This window comes from Dendrobium catenatum, unplaced genomic scaffold (genome assembly GCF_001605985.2).
Source record: "Dendrobium catenatum unplaced genomic scaffold, ASM160598v2 fragScaff_scaffold_1639, whole genome shotgun sequence".
In the NCBI taxonomy this organism is placed as follows: Eukaryota; Viridiplantae; Streptophyta; class Magnoliopsida; order Asparagales; family Orchidaceae; genus Dendrobium; species Dendrobium catenatum.
Genome location: NW_021320101.1, coordinates 1520316 through 1538584, shown reverse-complemented (window position 1 = coordinate 1538584; position 18269 = coordinate 1520316). Strand labels below are relative to the sequence as shown.

The 18269-nt window shown below is 34.8% G+C and overlaps 1 protein-coding gene across 3 annotated transcripts; it reads left to right on the top strand.

The window, feature by feature from the left end:
* Positions 1-2166: 2166 nt before the first annotated feature.
* LOC110110595 (protein GRAVITROPIC IN THE LIGHT 1) lies at positions 2167-18189 on the top strand. 3 transcript variants are annotated; one of them, XM_020842159.2, is made up of 2 exons: positions 2167-2334; positions 16670-18189. In XM_020842159.2, exon 2 carries the CDS (start codon positions 16732-16734, stop codon positions 17995-17997), a length of 1266 nt encoding a protein of 421 aa, XP_020697818.1. In that variant the 5' UTR covers positions 2167-2334; positions 16670-16731; the 3' UTR covers positions 17998-18189. The 3 variants fall into 3 exon arrangements, with proteins under 3 accessions (XP_020697818.1, XP_028556991.1, XP_020697819.1); XM_028701158.1 differs by lacking the exon at positions 2167-2334 and adding an exon at positions 2365-2545; XM_020842160.2 differs by lacking the exon at positions 2167-2334 and adding an exon at positions 2365-2597.
* Positions 18190-18269: the final 80 nt, after the last annotated feature.

Genomic DNA, 18269 nt, shown 5'->3' with positions numbered 1-18269 from the left:
ATTGATTAAAATTTGAAGTCCAAACTAATAACCAAAAAGATGAAAATAAAAACTAAATTATCATCACTACGTAGCCTTAGTCTAGAGGCTCCACACATTTACTTAAAATCATATTAAAATCACTTAATTAATGAGCGCATAGTTCAATAAGTAACTAGAACTTACCACTACATTCAATGCAAGGCAAAATAATCAATATGCATGCTCTAGTTCTAGTCAATATTAATGTTATGAACAATAACCAATATATGATATCAATATCAATCAATATTAAAACGAATACGATAAGTGAAACAAGATTAGGTCAATAGGAAAAAAAAAAAGTCTATCAATTTATAAATTTTTTGGTTAAAAGGGTTATCAATAAATAATGTACAGTGAAATAAGCCTCAATTATCTATCAGTTATGTTTGTGCTGATGATTATATCACATGCTTCCATTAATCATTATGCCATTTAGATATGTTAATCATATGTCATACATGACTGTTTCAATATTAAAAAGAGTCATCACTTTTTATTTGTAAGTGTAATTCAATCAATTGGTTACATGCTAACATCAATATTACACTACAAATATTTTACTTTAAGGAAAGTCAGTCGGCTCACCCTCATGTGTAGGATATTATGTCTTAAAAGTCAACCCGTATTAATTATAATATCAATAAATATTAGTCTTTATTGCTTACATGCAAATAACACATTTATCTTGCATTAGTCATATCATTGTCTCTATGCAATCAATATCATGTAAGAAATGCAATTATCTATGAAATATAGGAAAATTTGAACACTATTCATTTTTTTTTATAAAATCATAACTATATATTTACCTAGTAAAAATTAATTTTTATTAGAGTTAAGATGCTCATAAGAATCATATTTATCATAAATAAAAAGTTACAATGTAAAAGTTTGATAAATTAGTAGAAAACATTTTATTTATGTGGATAAATAATAATTATAATATTTGTTAAGTTATTTGATAATTAAACTAGTTCCTAATTATATTATTAATTTGTAACTTATTGATGATAATTAAAATTAAAATGAATAAGTAACTTATATTAAAAATATAAATTAAATTTGAATTTTTAATGAACTAAATATCTTAAATATTGGATTATGTTGACAAATAATTTTCAGAATTAAATTTTAGTAGGATTACTAAATTCGCATTTGCAACATTTACTAAATCCTACTTGTTGTCCAATAGCCCCAAAAGGCATTTAGGAAAAGGTATTTTGTATAACCACAAGTCCAGTAGCCCTATTCCACATGGTCTTAGATAATTGGAAATGGAATTACTCGTTAAGGGATGCAAAGTAGGGGCAAGAAAAAGTACTGAGATCAAAGCACTATGGATTGGGAGTTGAAATTGAAGCAAGATAGTCGTAAGGCAATATGTAAGAACTTGATATTTGTGAAAATAATTTTAAAATGAAAATATGAAAAAAAAAAAAAATCTAAAATTTTGAATTGGAAAACAACGATGTTGTGTTTGTGAGAGCAGTGGAGCTAGGAAGCACTAGGAAAGTACTATTGCAGCACTGAACTCTCTAGATTCTATGAAAATAATTCAGCGCAACAACAATGAGGTGTCGCAGTGCTATTTTACATGCATCATTCCAGCACTAGGTAATGGGAGTGCAATTTTTATATATATTTAATGGTAAATATCCTTGCCATCATACCTCCCCCTTCCCTCATTTTGTTCCTTGTTGGGAAAGGAGTCAAGGAAGAGAAGACGATAAGGGGAACAGAAGAGAGAGGATCTACTATGGGGATTTTCAGTCCATTATTCATGCGTCCACAATTATTTTGTTCGTAGGAAGTAATTATGCTCTTACTATAGTTTTCGATAATTTTGATTTCTAAAAATTTAATCTTTCTCAAAATATTAATTACCTAATATTATATAACTTAACTAATAATATAGCTTAATAATATTAATTAATTTAATTATCTAATTAATATCATAAATATTAATAACCTAACTAATTATATAATTACTATTACTGTTTAGAATAATTATCTAATTATTATTTAGAATATTAATTATCCAATTAACTATTTATATTTTAATTTATATTAATTAAATTAGTTGGATTAATTCCTAACTAATTACGGTATAAGATTTGCTTCTTTACTTTCGGTAGCCCAAGTAATTTCTGATATTTCCTTGTCCCTCTCCATTTCTTCGTTGCTTCGCCTGCTTCGCGTGCAGTAGGCCGAAGGGCTTCTTCGCCTACTTCAACAACGTTTCTTCCTGTCGAATTGGAAGTCGCCGATCGGCAGTAGCGACGGGGTCACGGGAGCTTGCTCGCTGCGAAGGTAACTATCTTTCTCCCTTTCGCGTGCTCCTGCGGCCAAATCCCTTAAATCCGCCGAACTCCAGGATTAAGTATATCCGGGATTTGCGGCAAAAAGCGGGAAACGGAGGATTTATTATGCCGTGAGATTTACCAGCTGCTCAAGTCCCGTTTGGCAGGATTTAGCATAAATACTGTTGCCAAACAGCCCCTTAGGGTATCTCTCTTTCAAGGTGTGGGGTTTGATGGACCTTGTTTTCCCCCTTTTTTCTGAAAGCTTGGAAGGTATTTTCTTTTGACAAAGGTTTGGTTTTTTATTTTGTGCATATCCCGGGAGTTGGTGCGATGATTGGTGTTCAATGAGTGGTGAAAAATAGTTCCCGACCTTGAGAATAAAGACAGGGAAGAAAAATTTTCAATCATATGTGTACAACTTAAAGAGAAGGCTAGAAAAATTAAAATTTTGTTAAGAAAAATGTGAGTTTGGGGTGATAATTTGAGCTGGTCTTACTACAGAGGGCGAGGATGTTAAGAAAGGTGAGCATTGGGTTTAGTTCCACATTGGGAGTTCAAAATATGTTGGTGTAGGAATGCCAAGTGGTTCTTGTAGGCTTAAGATTTTGGGTTGAAGATTAATTTGACCATTGGCCCAATTTTAGTTCCCCTTTGGCTCACCCTCACAACAAGTTGTATTAAAATCAATGGTTTGTTTGGGATTAAGTGATTCATGGCATTTCTGGCTCTCAGTGCCTCATATGAGTTTTGTCCGCTTTCTATTATTGTTGAGCAATCTCATATGAGACGAAGGTTTTTAAGGTATGTGAGGGTATTGAATTTAGTCCCACATAAGGAATTTGGTACATATGTTGGTGTAGAAATGTCAAGTGGTTGGCTCTCACCCATAGGCTTAACGGCTTAAGTTTTTGGGTTGGAAATAAATCTGATCATTGATGTATCAAGCTTTGGTTCAAAGCCTTAACAAAGGAGGCAAGACAGACAATGGTGTGTGTACGTATGCTTATAACTATATTTGTGACAGTATGTGGGGGGTGTCTCATGTGATGGGAAGGGTAGATAAATAGGGGTGGGGCTATTTATAACTACAAGACAAACGTAATGTGTGCTCTTGTATTTGCCATTGTCTTTGAGAGAGAGACTGTTCATCTCAGCTGATGGGAAGGGTTTGGAAATAGTGGGTGTGGGTGCACATTTTTTAAGTTTGACTTAGGTATCTGGTTGCTGTACTTCTCAAATGTCATTTCTTGTTTTGTTTTTTGTTGCGGGTTCAAGGCTAAATTGAGTGTCATCATAAAGAGCAATTATTTATCATTGACGGTGGTTGGTTATTGTTCTCTAAACTTTTACATTTAACTTGTATGATAACATCACATCAAGCTTAACATGTCCTTAAGCTATGCTTTTCCTTGCTCCAGTTTGAGTGAAGTGAACTTATTGAATGTAGCTAATGGACCATTTTATACTTTCAATGATCTCTTGTGTGTGAATGTAATTAACTTATTTGTCACAATTTGTTCTCTTACATGTTGATGAATCAATATCAGGTTTTAGCATTGTTTCTTACCTAATATTAATTAATTGGATCCTACGTTATTAAATACTTGCGTAGCTTTTTGTGCCTGATCTTATATAGTACCACACATATAGTGTTAGCAAATAATATCATTAGCATGCGCATCCCAATTTGGATTATAAAATGCTTTCGATAATGTGCCAGGTGGAAGATAAAGAGATTAACATGAGAAATCAAGGGTGAGACATGATGATATGGAGATTCTATTGAAAGAGAAAGAAAGTTAACTACTATGAGAGAGGAGATCAAGATGAGAATAAAGAGATAAAGAGGGAGTTTAGGAAAAAAAGGATGGAAGAGAATTTGATTAGCATAGAAAGAGATAAGTAATCTCATGGTGGCTTAGAATGTACTTTGGCATGCCAGGAGTCTATCATCTATATCATTTACATTAAGGTCTTCCAAAACATTATCTTTGGTTATTCTTGATTGAACTAGGATTATATTCATGAAATTTTTGTGGTATCATATTGATACATCTACTGTATAAGGGCATCTCCAACCGAAAAACTCATTTTTCACTTCAAAATACATTAATACTCCAAAATGCAGCAACTCATCTCCAATTGAACTCCATTTCATAACATCAAAAAAGAATATTTTGGATATATTCTTTCACCAATAGAAAAAATGGCGTTAGTGAATAGTGCCATGCCAATATTGGCGTCACACTATGCACGTCACAAGAATGGCACAAGTTTTGGCGTTCGGGTGGAGCAGCTCATGGACGACAAACGCTGGTTTGACATTTGATTGGAGATGGCCTAAACCTTCCTTCTTGTAGGTTCCAACCATTTTTTTTGGCATAGGGATTTCATGAGGTAAGATTTGTGTATGTTTTAATACTCTTAGCAAGAAAATAAGTGGTGGACGAAGTTGAAACTAGCGGTCATACTTAACAAAATTAATATCACAATTATTGATAAATGTGGTATAGAATGGATCAATGGAGAATCACATTCCTATTAGTGATTCACATGAGAGTGTTTGCATCATGTATAGAGGGAATTACACAACCATAACACTTCATACTTTATCGACTCTCTTCCTTTCTCAACCTACTCTTGCCATGCATTTTATTTATAATTTTTTTTTTGCACAATTTATTGTGTTAGATCACATAATTTTTCTTGAAAGAAAACCTTCCCATGGCTCACATATTTTTCCAGCTGTGCTTACATAGGTTAGAAAGCCTATTGGTAATAGTTATAGAGGGCAAAAGTATTTCACACCAATCTCTCTCTCTCTCTCTCTCTCTCTCTCTCTCTCTCTCTCCATTTCTCTCTCTCTTAACACCGACTATGACATTGAAAGTCTCTTTTTTGCACCTACCATCATGCCGCTTGTAATCTATCATTATCTTCTTTCTTGCTCTTTTGCCCTCTTTTTCTAGCTGCTTTCATGGTCAATCACATTATTTTCTCCTTTTCATGCTATTGAAATACAACTAACTCTCCTAATTTGTCTTTTCTATTTACATTATGGCAATTCACATCATTGAACCTAGCCACCTACTTCATGCCTTTCTCCTCTTAAGGTCTCTCATTTTTTTTCTTTGATTTCTATTTTCAATGCACCGTGAAACTTTTTCCTCTCGTTCTATCCAGTTCTATATCATTGTTTCACTTTTTACTGTGACTTGTACCATTGATCCATAGCTTTCTTCATTGTGTATTTATATGATGGCATCAGCGCCAACTTTTAGTAGAGTGGTATTGTTCCTTCTCATCTAAATGTTAAAGGTTCACATCCCACCCCAATCCATTTTACTCAAGTAGCCATTTTAGTTATTGATTAATTTATTTCCTTAAATAAGAGAAATTATTTTATCATTTTTTTCTTAGTTGATACCACGATGCCATTCATTCATTTTTTTACCATTTTGATATATTTATTATAATTTTTTACATTTAATGATTGATGTCAATGTACTGGTGCTTTGCTAGTTCATGTTATTCCCTTCTGCATGAAATTTATAATAAGATGCAACTATTTAATTTTTTAATGTTAATCCTGAACCAGCCATCAGAACACTACAATTCAGACCATGCAAACTGAGTTTGCTTATAGAAACTTTTTCTGGGTAAAATACTTTTTGCTTAAATACTTTATGTGAAGAAGCAATTTAATGCTTTGGTGTTTATAAGTGATGAACTTTTTTTCTTAAGTAATGGTGCTAAATACTTGAGGATTTGATGATGAAGAATTAGTCTTGTTTGTAAATAAATTATGAATCTCAGCTTCACTCTTCTAAGCCATGTTGCTTTGTGAGTCATTCATGCTCATGTATTTATGCCATTGATTAGATGAAATCAATAGTAATCATGGCCAGCTTTTGATTCACAAATTTTGGATGGATTGGTAATTTCGTGCTATTGCCATGCAAATGATGTTTGGTATGAAATCAACTTACTGCCAGTCTTAGAAAGATGGACAAGTGTTTTTCTAGTAGATATATACTGCTCTTCAAGTGTGTTCCCTTGTTCTTGAAGCTATGGAGTATGGAGTAGGTGCATGTGCATCACAGTGCTTTGTCGTTTGTCACATGCCAATTTAAATTCGATATATAAAGTTTTGAAAAGGAAAATAGCTGCTAAGCATTACCGAAAGAGGGATGTTCTTCACAAGTATGTAGTTTATTCTGGCAGGGCGTTCTGGGTATGCGAGAGGTCTACTTCAGTTCAATCCATGGAATTAGATGGGTCTCTACCATATAGAAGTTGGGGAAAGTGCATGCATTTCTGAATAGAAAATTGATACTAAAAAAAATGTGGTTGGGTGACGCAAGGATATAGTCTTTAGAGGTGATTGAAGGGAAATTTTCTGAGATGTATTTGGATTTAGTAGTAAAACGAGTTCATGCTGTTCACCAAGTTTGGGTGAGCCAAATTTGAATCTTTAACTCATATGGGGATTCGAAATTTTGAAGTGTGGTTTGTGGACCTTGAAGGCCATGACCAATTTAAGTGTTTACAAGAGGGAAAGGGATCAATTCGATTTTGGACTTCCGGGTGAAAGTTAAAATTGATTTGATACTATGGTGTGCAATTTTTTGTTTGGAGAGTTATGAGATTCGTGGGGGCTCACTACCCCATCTTTGGTTTTCTTGTTTGGTTTGTTTGTTGCTTAAATTAACTTGTCCTCCGATTATAAGGCTTATCGGGCTTGTTTATTTGGTTATGCTAGAGCCAGAGCCATTAGCGGCACTTGAGTTGCCTTAGATTTTACTTCTGTTAATTGGTGGGTCCCTTTATTAGACCAACCATTAATTTTGCAGCCTCTTCAAGATTTATTTCGAAAAGTTTGCTATTGTTATTAATTTGATTATTGTCACCTTTATTATTATTTTCTATGATATATTGTTATTTGATTATTTCTATCATTGGTTCCTTGCGAAGTTGAGGTAGATTGAGGTTGACAACCATTTGTGAAACTTATATCTAATTTAGTGAAAAGAATTAAAATTCAAATTTTGTTATTGTTAGTGCATTCCTTAGAAGCGACATGCCACGACCTAACTCGGCTGTGATACGACATAGGCAAGTGAGCTAGGACATCACCCTTATGTGATGCGCCATTACTTAACTCGATTATTGTAAAAAGTAAGCATGAGATGGTTAGATAATGGTGAAGGTTGATTAGGTTTAATCAACAATGAATTGCCCCATGCAATTTGTGAAATTTGAATGATAAGGCAAGATAATTGATGTTCACTATGATAAGAAGCATAATTGTATGCTTGTTTACAATAAATTAATTGAAAAGGGTAAAAAAATATGGATATTGGGGAAGGCTTTAAGTTATTTTATGTTGGAAAGTTAAGGATAGGATTGTGATTGGGCTAGTAGTCGATAAAGAGTTGAAAGAGAAAATTGTTGATTCAATACTTTAATAATAGGATAGTTGTTATGAAGAAAATTATCGATAAGGAAATGATGAATGTGGTTAATGCTTATTCTCCAATAGTTGGGTTAGAAGATAGTTTTAAAAATTAATTTTGAGAAGAGATGGATGAACTACTGTAATGCATATCTGATGAACAAAATATAGTTTTTGGAGGTTATTTAAATGCCCACATTGGTTATAGTAGAATTCACCGTAAGAGGATTCAGGGTGGCTAAATGATTGAAGCTATACTTTGCAATAACCTATGATATTGCAATAGAGAACAAAATTTAAGAAATGAAATAAATATTTGGTTAATTATAAAACAACAACAACAACAACATCAAGCCTTTGTCTCACTACGTGGGGTCGGCTACATGAATCCTTTTTCGCCATTGTGTCATGTTAAAAGTCAAATTCTCATTTAAATCTAATAAAGAAAGATCATTAGTAATATTTTCTAATCAAGTCTTTTTAGATCTACCTCTACCTTTCTTAACATAAGTCAAATCCAATACCTCTCAACTTTCCTAACAGGGTCATCAGAAGGCTTCCGTTTAATGTGGCAAACCATCTAAGGCGACTCTCTCTAATATTATCTTCCACTGGAGCTACTCCACATATATGCTCATTTCGTATCCTATCTCTAAGGGTAAAGCCACTCATCCACCTAAGCATCCTCATCTTTCCAACACTTAACTTAATATTATGCTTCTCTTTTAATGGCCAACATTTGACACTATAAAGCATTGCAGGTCTCACCGCCATCTTATATAATTTTCCCTCAAAATCAAGTTTGAGGGGGACTTTTCTATCGCACAATAAGCCCAAAGCATTCCTCCACTTCATCAATCCAACTTGAATTATGCTGATAATATCTCCATCTATTTCACCATCACTTTGAACAATAGATCCAAGATATCTAAAACGCGTACTCTTATTAATGACTTGATCGCCCAAAGTCACAATCCCCTCACTAGATCTATTGCTACTAAAATTACACTCCATATATTCAGTTTTAGATCTACTCAAGCGAAAACCTTTAGACTCTAAGGTTGACTTCCATAATTCAAGTTTACCTTCAACTCCCTCACTAGTCTTATTGACAAAAAGAATATCATCAGCAAATATTTTGAAGTTATTAATCTTTCAAGATAGCTTAGATATGTTGTTAAGAAAGTCAAATTAGAATTATTTAGTTGAACCAAATTTGTTTTGAGATATGATGGCTGGTTCCATTGAGAATTGCTGTAGAAGCTTTAAATGAGTCCTGAAATAGATCATACAATGATAATGAGATTTGGTGTTGGAGTGTTGAGATATAAATAATTATTAAGTAAAATTAATAGACTTTAAAAATATGGCACAAATTAATATTATTTAGACTTATAATGATTATAGATTTAGTGGGGGGCAATGAGCAAAATAAAGGCAACAAGTTTTGATAGAACAATAATAACAACATCAGGCTTTTATCCCACTACATAGGGTCGACTATATGAATCCTTTTTCTCTATTGTGTTTTGTTAAGAGTTAAATTCTCATTTAAATCTAATAAAATATGTGATTTTTAATATTTTCTAACAATGTCTTTTTTTGTCTATCTATATCTTTCTTAACATAGGTCAAATCTAATACATTTGCTCTTCTAAACATGTTATTGAAAGATTGATGTTTTATGTGACCAAGCCATCGAAGGCGACTCTCTCTAATCTTATTTGCCACTGGAGCTATTCCAAATTTTTCACGTATATACTAGTTTCACATTTTGTCTCTAAGAGTGAAGCCACTCATCCACTTGAGCATCCACATCTCTGCAACACTTAACTTAATTTTATGCTTCTCTTTGAATGGCCAATACTGTGTGTTATAAAGCATTGCAGGTGTCACCATCATCTTATAGAATTTTCCCTTTAGTTTGAGGAGTATGTCACTCAACAGGCCCAATACATTCATCCACTTTAACCATCTAACTTAAATTTTACTAAAAATATCCCCATTTATTTCACCATCACTTTGAACAATAGACTCAATATATTTGAAACATGTACTATTTTTAATGTCTTGATCACCCACAATCACAATCTCCCACTAGATCTATTACTACTAAAATTACTCTCAATGCATTCAATTTTAGATCTACTTTAATGAAAATCTTTAGACTTTAAGGTTGACCTCCATAATTCAAGTTTTCCTTCAACTCCCTCTCTAGTCTTATCAACAAGAAGAATATCATTAGCAAAAAACATATATTAGAGTATATCCTCTTGCAAATGTCTAGTAAGAACATCCATGTCTAAAACAAAAATATATGGGCTTAAAATTGATCCTTAATATAATCCAACATAAATAGAAAAATACTTGGTTAAACTACCTTGTGTTTGAACACAAGTAATAGCTCTTGCATATATATCCTTAATTTTTTGAATATAAACATAATTATCCCCTTTATTTTTTAGAACTCTCCAGAGCACTTTTTATGAAACTTTATCATATGCTTTATCTAAATCAATACATTTCATATATAGATGCTCCTTATTTTCTCTTTACGAAATTTCAGCATTATTATATAATTTTTTATCCCTTGTATTTTTTCATCATTTTGGCTCAAAGAGGAAGACTGGTAGAGTGTCAAAGATGGAGGCATTTGTCATATCACTAATTCCGTTTCCACAAACTCGTCTTCCTTTGCTCTTTCACTTGAATAGTTGCATTGTAGTTTAATTCACCCTCACCTTCAACATCTTCGTGGTTTTACTCGCGTTCCTTTTATTTCAAATTTAAATGTGATGCCCTTGAATATGGTTAGCACCATTGTCTATTTTACAACGTCAACATCTTCTCATAATAGTGCTCATTTTAATTTGATACATTCAAATAGCTTGGGACTAAGCCCCCGCTCTTTCATTAATTTTTTTATTTTATTTATGACAACACGGCATGTACATGTGTCTGTTTGTTGAATTGAGAGCTAGAAGTTTTTATTATTGCAAGCATATCAAGAAATAAAAGTTTTGTTTGCCATTCAGCTTAAAACTTTATGCATCGATAATGCCATTTACTATATGCAACATTGATTTCACTGATGAGGACGTCTTTCAGAGATTCAGACATGTGTACCGACGATGGAATCGTAGATCGACGGCTACGATTTAACGTTTTTACTTTTGATGCATTTCCTTATGTTTTATGTAGTTTTGTTTGTTTTTTGAATTTACCCCTATGGGGAAGTGTCTTGTTATTGTAGCCCGGAGGGCAATTGTGTACTTTTCTTTTTTCATGTTTGAGACCTATATATATTGGTCTTATGTGTTGTAAAAGGATGATGATTTGATAATGAAAATTTCTTATGTTTTATTCTTCTTCTTGTGTGAGCACTAGAGAGAAGGGAAAGAGAGCCCAAGGTTAGGGCAAGCGCAATACCTACCAGTCGTTGGAAGAGTCCGCAGCTCATGGTTAAGTTATTTTATTTTCTTTGCCTCTCTTCTCTTCCACGGTCCACCCTCCGGGTCCTCCTAGCTCCTCCACCGCTGACCATTTTCCCGCTACCCGAATTCCCCTCACAACTCTACCACCTCAAGCCCCACCGTCGGCCTAGCCCCACTTTCCCCTCCAACCGAACTCCTCACCCCTCCCACCACCTTGCCGCCGGCTTCCCCTTCGCCATCCCATCCTTAATGATGATAAATGTCATCATTACCACTTACCAAATTAGCCCCCATTGATTTAGGAAGATAACCCTTCAATTTGAAATTCAAATTTTGAATTTCAAAATTTTTCCTAAATTAACAAAGTCATATTTGAAAAGTTTTAAATCAAATCCAATTTAGAATCTCATCCAATTTATTGTAAATTAGATTTGATTTAAGCTTCTTATTCCTTAATTAGATAACTCAATTTGGAAGCTTTTAAAACCCCATCAATCCTTCCCCTCCTCCCCCTATACTGTCGGCCCATTAATGGGCTTCTCCCCTAGTTTTTCCTATTGAAGCCTAAATCCGATTTGAATTTGAATTTAATTTCAAAACGTTTCCCTCTAATATCACTTAACTGAAAATTAAATTCAGATAATCTAAATTCCAACCTCTCCCTAATCCAAACCCTAGCCGCCCCACTCATCACCTGATGTAGGCAGGGGGGGGGGGTCAAAACAAGATGAAAATTTGTTTTGACCCTTGAGCTTCTGGTGTTCTCGGATGGACCTTGGTTGCTTGATATTGAGCTCAAAATGCTGGAATTCTACTTAGTGCTAGCTCATTAATGTTGAGCTGAAGTTTTAGTTCTTGAGAGAATTTATTGAACTACCTAGCTCATTAATCTACTAAGGTATGCTCATAAATTGGATTCATTATGGAGTGGTCTTGTCTCTTCTCCTCCCCTTTTCTTTTTAAAATTCTGAGCTTGTCCCTTGGGTTCCTATGCTGGCTGGCTGTTTTCCGTGCCTTTGTCCCTTGCTTTCCATGGTTGGCTGCTGGTTTTCTGTGCTGGGTGGCCTTCCCGTGTCTTTGGTGCCTCGGTTCCGTGCGGGCCTCTTTGGTTTGTGCGGCTGCCTCTTCGGGTCCCTGGCTGGGCTGCTTTCCCGTGGGTGTTGGGGGCTTTTTCGTGGCTTGTGGTGCTTTGTTTCCTGTGTAGATTTGGGGGAAGGCAGTAAAGTGGCTGTTGGCTTTTCATTTCCCTCATTCAATTTTAGAATATGAATGGTTTTTGGGCTGCTGTTTTGGAGTAACTTTTGACCTTATATCTTCCTATTTTAATTAGGATATTAATGAAGATATGGTGGCTGTTTAGCTGCCCTCTTTTGGCTTATATAAGGGCTGATTTGTGTATGTTTAAAGATGGTTATGTGAATGATTTTTGGAAAGAAACCTGAGGGTTTTCTTGGATAGCTTGCGAGCTATGCCACTTCTTCCTCTCCTCTTCTAGGAAAGCTTGCGAGCTTCTCCTCCTTCATCTCGGCCTCTTATCTCTTTCTTCTCTCCGCAAGTTCGACGCCACCTGTATCTTTCTTCTCTAGGAAAGCAAGTTTAGATTTTTATTATATAAGTTTGTTTGAGTCGATTGTAAGAGTCAAAAGTTTGTAAGTCATCTTTTATAATATTAAAATTTGTTTTTGTCGTATTTTATCAGATTTTGGTAATTTGGTGTATCTTTCTATTATCTAGGAAGAGATTTCTTTTTTTATCAAAAATTTGGGTCCCTTTCCAAATTTTTGATTACATAATCACCAAACTTCCCCACCCCTTCCCCTCTCTACCCAAGCCACCGGCTTCCTCCTCCAACCGCCACCTTCTCTTCCCCTTTTTTTCTACTTGCATTCTCTCATCTCTCACGGCAAGCATGTATGGCCGATTCTGAGGTCGACCACGGATTTGTTTTCGACAAGCAAGGATGGACGGATATTCTTGGATCTCCGTTCTTTGACATGTACTTTGGCAACGACGAGGCTGTCGACGGATACATCGACCGCATCTTATACCAGCTCACACTATCGATTGAGGAGCACATTCAATTGGGTCATTGGATAATTGTCGGTCACCCACCACCTCCTCCACTGCCGGCTACTTCTCCATCAACAAAAGTCTTCGGCCCCCTCCTCTTAGTGGTAATCTCCTTCCTCGTATGGTTCGTCTTCCTCTACTAAAGCTTAAGAGTGAATGAGTGAGAAGGGACTCAAGGTGAACCTCTTATTATTAAGTGGCGGATTATGTTATGTGCATGTGAAATTTACTATTGTCTTTGAATTTTGATTGGATTGTTTGTTTAATCTCAAGAGCGCTATTTTGTCTAAGCAAGTTGAATGTTTTGAATTCCTAATTCTTCTTTATTTGCAAACAATAATTTTATATTAGCAAGTTTTAATCAATTGTTTCTTTTTAATTTCTCAAGTAACTCCTAATCGTTTCACACCATTCACTCTTATGCTAACAACAATATTATTCATCAATATTCATGACTTTATGCATCCTAATGAAATGGAATGCTTGATAGTTAGCATCATCTCCTCAATGTTGCTCTTTTCTTAATATTTCATATATATTTTCCATGATAATTTTGGGCAGATGTCATTTTCATAAGTTTTTACATAATCAATCCCATGTCGTCCACCCACTTTTCTTTTGTTTATCCATAAACATCTATTGCTTATCTTATTCTTAGAAACTTTGGTTATGCTTATTCACTCTTTCTTTCCAAGATGTGATAATATATCCTTTCATGCTGTTAAGTGTATCTTTATAGGCTATTCTCATACTTGTAAAGGTTATTGGTGTTATGATCCATCTGCATGTTGACTCTATATTTCTTATTATGCCACTTTTCATGAGGCATCCCCTTGAGACCCTCCTGCATCTTCTCATATCACATCTTCCCATTGTGTTCCATTTTTATCTTCCCACACCACATCTTCCCATTGGGTTCCACTTTCATCTTGCTCAAATGTTTCTACCATCCCATCTACTACGCCACTACACCTACTTGCACAAGAAGCCCTTAGATTTACATCTCCCAGTTGTTCTATAAAAAGTAATACAATATTATATCGGCCACCCATTACATCTAATTGTCATTTGATTATTTATTATCATGATTTCTTCATTTTTCCTTTTCTCAGTCTATCATCTCTATTCTCAATACTAGTCAGAAAATTTTATTGCATTCTAATTCAAGGGTGAATATTGAAATTTGGGCTCTTCTTGATCTTCATACTTGGGATATGGTTTTATACATTTTAGAGTTAAACTGATTTCATATCGTTAAGCCTTGACTGTCTAGTTCTATCCATATTTATCTATTAAACGCTATTAAGCTTAATGGATGGTCGACAACTATCATTCTCTTTATTCGCATTAGTCAAGGATGGATCCTGCTCCAAATGTATGCTATCGATGCTTTTCAGTATGAGGATATCCCGAAATCAGTTATATATAGAAACATCCAGTTTATGTTGCTTATGGAGAGAATAGAGTTTGTAAGCTTTATAAAGCTCTGTGTGGGTTGGAGCACAGGCGCTTGCTTTTACAAAATTTTCAAGTTTCTTGTTGATATTGATTTTCATAGTAGCATAGCTGAGCATTCTATTTTTATTCATCACTCTCTAACATAGGGATTCTCATTATGTATGTTGATGGCATTCTTATTGGGAATGATGCTGATATGCCTTGGAAACAAAAATAGCAAACGAACAATAGAAAAACTGTAGAAATACTAATAATAATGGCTGATTGTGGATTATAACTTCAATTTGAAAGCAATATACATATGATCTACAATTTGAGAGATAGATCGGCTCTCCCAAACAACATAGACGCTGCTAAGAAGCCCTCAAAGAAAAAGCTACAGAAAAACTAAATCAAAATCTGCATAAAACAAAATAAACTCTAAACTTAGTCTTAAATAAGCTTTTCCTACTTCCCTCCTAAATCAGCCCCCTTTTCCTAATATATTTTCCTCTCCAATTTGAATTTCAATAAGAAAATCCTTCATAATTAATCCCTTACTAAATCACCCCCCATTTTGTAATATATTTTCCTCTCCAATTTGAATTTCAATTAGGAAATCTTTCCTAATTAATTCCTTTCTTAATTCTTCTTCTCACATAATGAATTAATGTTTTACTAGGTCCCCCCAAGAACTGCTGATGTATCAGATGCTTCTACCATTGATACTATGACTTTGTGGGTGACTTATTGTATTGGAGAATTAAGAAACAAATTTTTATAGTAAGGCTTAATGTTGAAGTTGAAAGGGCTCTGACTAATTTTGTTAGCGTAATGATGTGGACTTGAACTCTTGTAAAAGAATTGTATTTACCTGTAACGCTACCTATGCTATATAACTATGATAATCAACTGTCTATATTGCAACGTAAAAGAATTAAAACTATTGAAGTGGATCATCATTTCATTTGAGATGAAGTACTATAAAAAAGATCATCACTGCATCCATACATCTCCTATGCAGAACAATTAGTGGATATCTTTATAAGGGCTATGAGACCTCTTCATTTTTTTAATCTTTATAACAAATTGAAACTTGTTGATAAATATGCTTGAGAACAAGTGTTATTACAGGAAAATAGTTAGTATCCTTATAATTATGATATATTTCTTTTTTTTTATTCTTCTTATGTATCTATATATAAGCAAATGTATTCTGTCAATAAATAACAAAGCTTTTCATTGTAAATTGAATCTTCATAACTTCAATATTAATTTTCTAAAATACCTTAGTATGAGATTAGTATTAAAGGATTCAAATGATCTAGATAGTGTGATTTAGTGCTTTGCATGATCTTCCATGCTGTGTGGCTCAACGCTGCGTGTGACATGTAAAAGTGGAAGATAGATGGGGAAACAATGGTACTAGCTCTTTTGGTGTTTCTTTGATGGTATGCTTTCTAGCGGAAGTTTCCCTGAAAATTAGAGAACATCTATGTTTTGCTTTGGCTCTTCATGACTTTTGGTTTAAGGATCATTTGCTAGTTAGCTTCTCATGTTTAAATTTAACAGAACAGATGAAAAACATACAGATTGATATTATAGATTATATAGAAAATTACATTGATAAATTTCCTTTAGCGGCATGCCAATTTCAGGTTACTTGCATCAAGTCATCAAGTCATCAAGTAAGTAATTTCATTTTTCCTAATGGCTGTAGAGATTGAAAAGTAGATTCCAGTATTGTGTAGTCACATAAGAGCACATTTAGGTGGTTATTTTTTGACTTTCAACTATTTCAAAGGCTCAGCTGTGATACAGTCCTTGCAGCTTACATTTTTCTTGCTTAAGAACTGGTTTTCGTTTCATGTATGGCAAGCATCTTGAGTTGTTTATAACCAATAGCTTTTTCAGAATTACTAGAACATTGTTATTTCCTTTTGTAGGTAAATGTTTAATGTTTTAATCAGAGAAAGTTGAGATAGCTGCTGCTTGTTAGGAGCCAGCTATGCTACGCACAGGACCAAAAGAAAACCCAGGCCATGATAACAGTAACCAGAAGGTTTATCCACAACCAATGGAAGAGGCAGCAAATCGGAATAAAGAGCCAATGGAGACCCTGGTATCAAAAATATTCAACAATATTTCATCTTTGAAAGCTGCATACATTCAGCTGCAGGATGCTCATACTCCTTATGATCCTGAGAAGATCCAGGCTGCTGATAAACTTGTTATCGAAGAGCTTATGAAGCTATCCGAGCTCAAGCATGCCTACCGAGAGCAAAAACCAAAACTTACATCTTCCTCACCTCAGGATTCTCGTTTAGTTGCTGAAATTCAAGAACAGCAAAGCTTACTCAAGACCTATGAAGTCATGGTTAAAAAGTTTCAATCACAGATTCAGAATAGAGAAACTGAGATCCTTCAATTGCAGCAGCAAATCCAGGAGTCACAGCAGAGAAAGGTAAAGCTTGAGAAGAAGCTCAAGCAGAGGGGCTTGCTGTCCAGAGAACCAGGAGATTCGGAGGAAGATAACTTCTTCTCCATTGAACTGACACCCAGTCTGTTTGCTTCTACGGTAGAAAATGCATACAAATCCATTCATGATTTCTCAAAACCATTGATTAACATGATGAAAGCTGCTGGGTGGGATCTAGATGCAGCAGCTAATGCAATAGAAGCATCTGTAGTTTATGCAAGAAGGGCGCACAAGAAGTATGCATTTGAAGCACATATATGCCAGAGAATGTTCAGTGGTTTCGAAGAGGAAAGCTTTTGTGTTGATACAGGCGATCTTAATGTGTCAAATGAAGGTTTCTTCCATCAGTTTCTTGCTATTCGGGCCATGGATCCATTGGATGTATTGAGCCAAAACCCAGATTCCATTTTTGGAAGATTTTGCAGGAATAAATACCTCTTAATCATCCACCCAAAAATGGAGAGCTCTTTCTTTGGCAACGTTGATCAGAGAAACTATGTGATGAGCGGCGGGCACCCGAGGACGCCGTTCTACCAGGCTTTCCTGAAGCTGGCCAAGTCCATCTGGTTGTTGCACAGACTGGCTTATTCTTTTGACCCAAATGCCAAGGTTTTTCAGGTGAGGAGTGGAACTGAATACTCAGAGATCTACATGGAAAGTGTGATAAAAAACCTTATTTTAAGTGATGGCGAACAAAGACCTAAGGTTGGACTCATGGTGATGCCAGGTTTCATGGTTGGGGGAAGCGTCATACAGTCCCAGGTGTATCTTTCTGGTGTCAAGTGTGCTGAATGAAGTAGTAGTTGAGATGTGCAAAGGTAAATTAAATGGTTGGGTAGAGGTTGCTTTAAGAACCTGGAATCCATATCATTATTCTGTGCTAGTTGCTAAATGTTAACTTGAACTCCTGCTTTTACTTTCTGGATTTGTATTATCTAAAACATTGTAACTGTAGATATATATCTATGTTACAAGTTAGTTTTCCAAGCTCATGCTGCTCATCCCACTTCTCCTCAACAACATTTTTTATCAGCTCATTTATTATGCAAGGAGACAAGCCGGTGGCA

Bases quoted from the DNA above. Each gene is read 5' to 3' on its own strand.
- LOC110110595 (XM_020842159.2), top strand. From the start codon at position 16,732: ATGCTACGCACAGGACCAAAAGAAAACCCAGGCCATGATAACAGTAAC.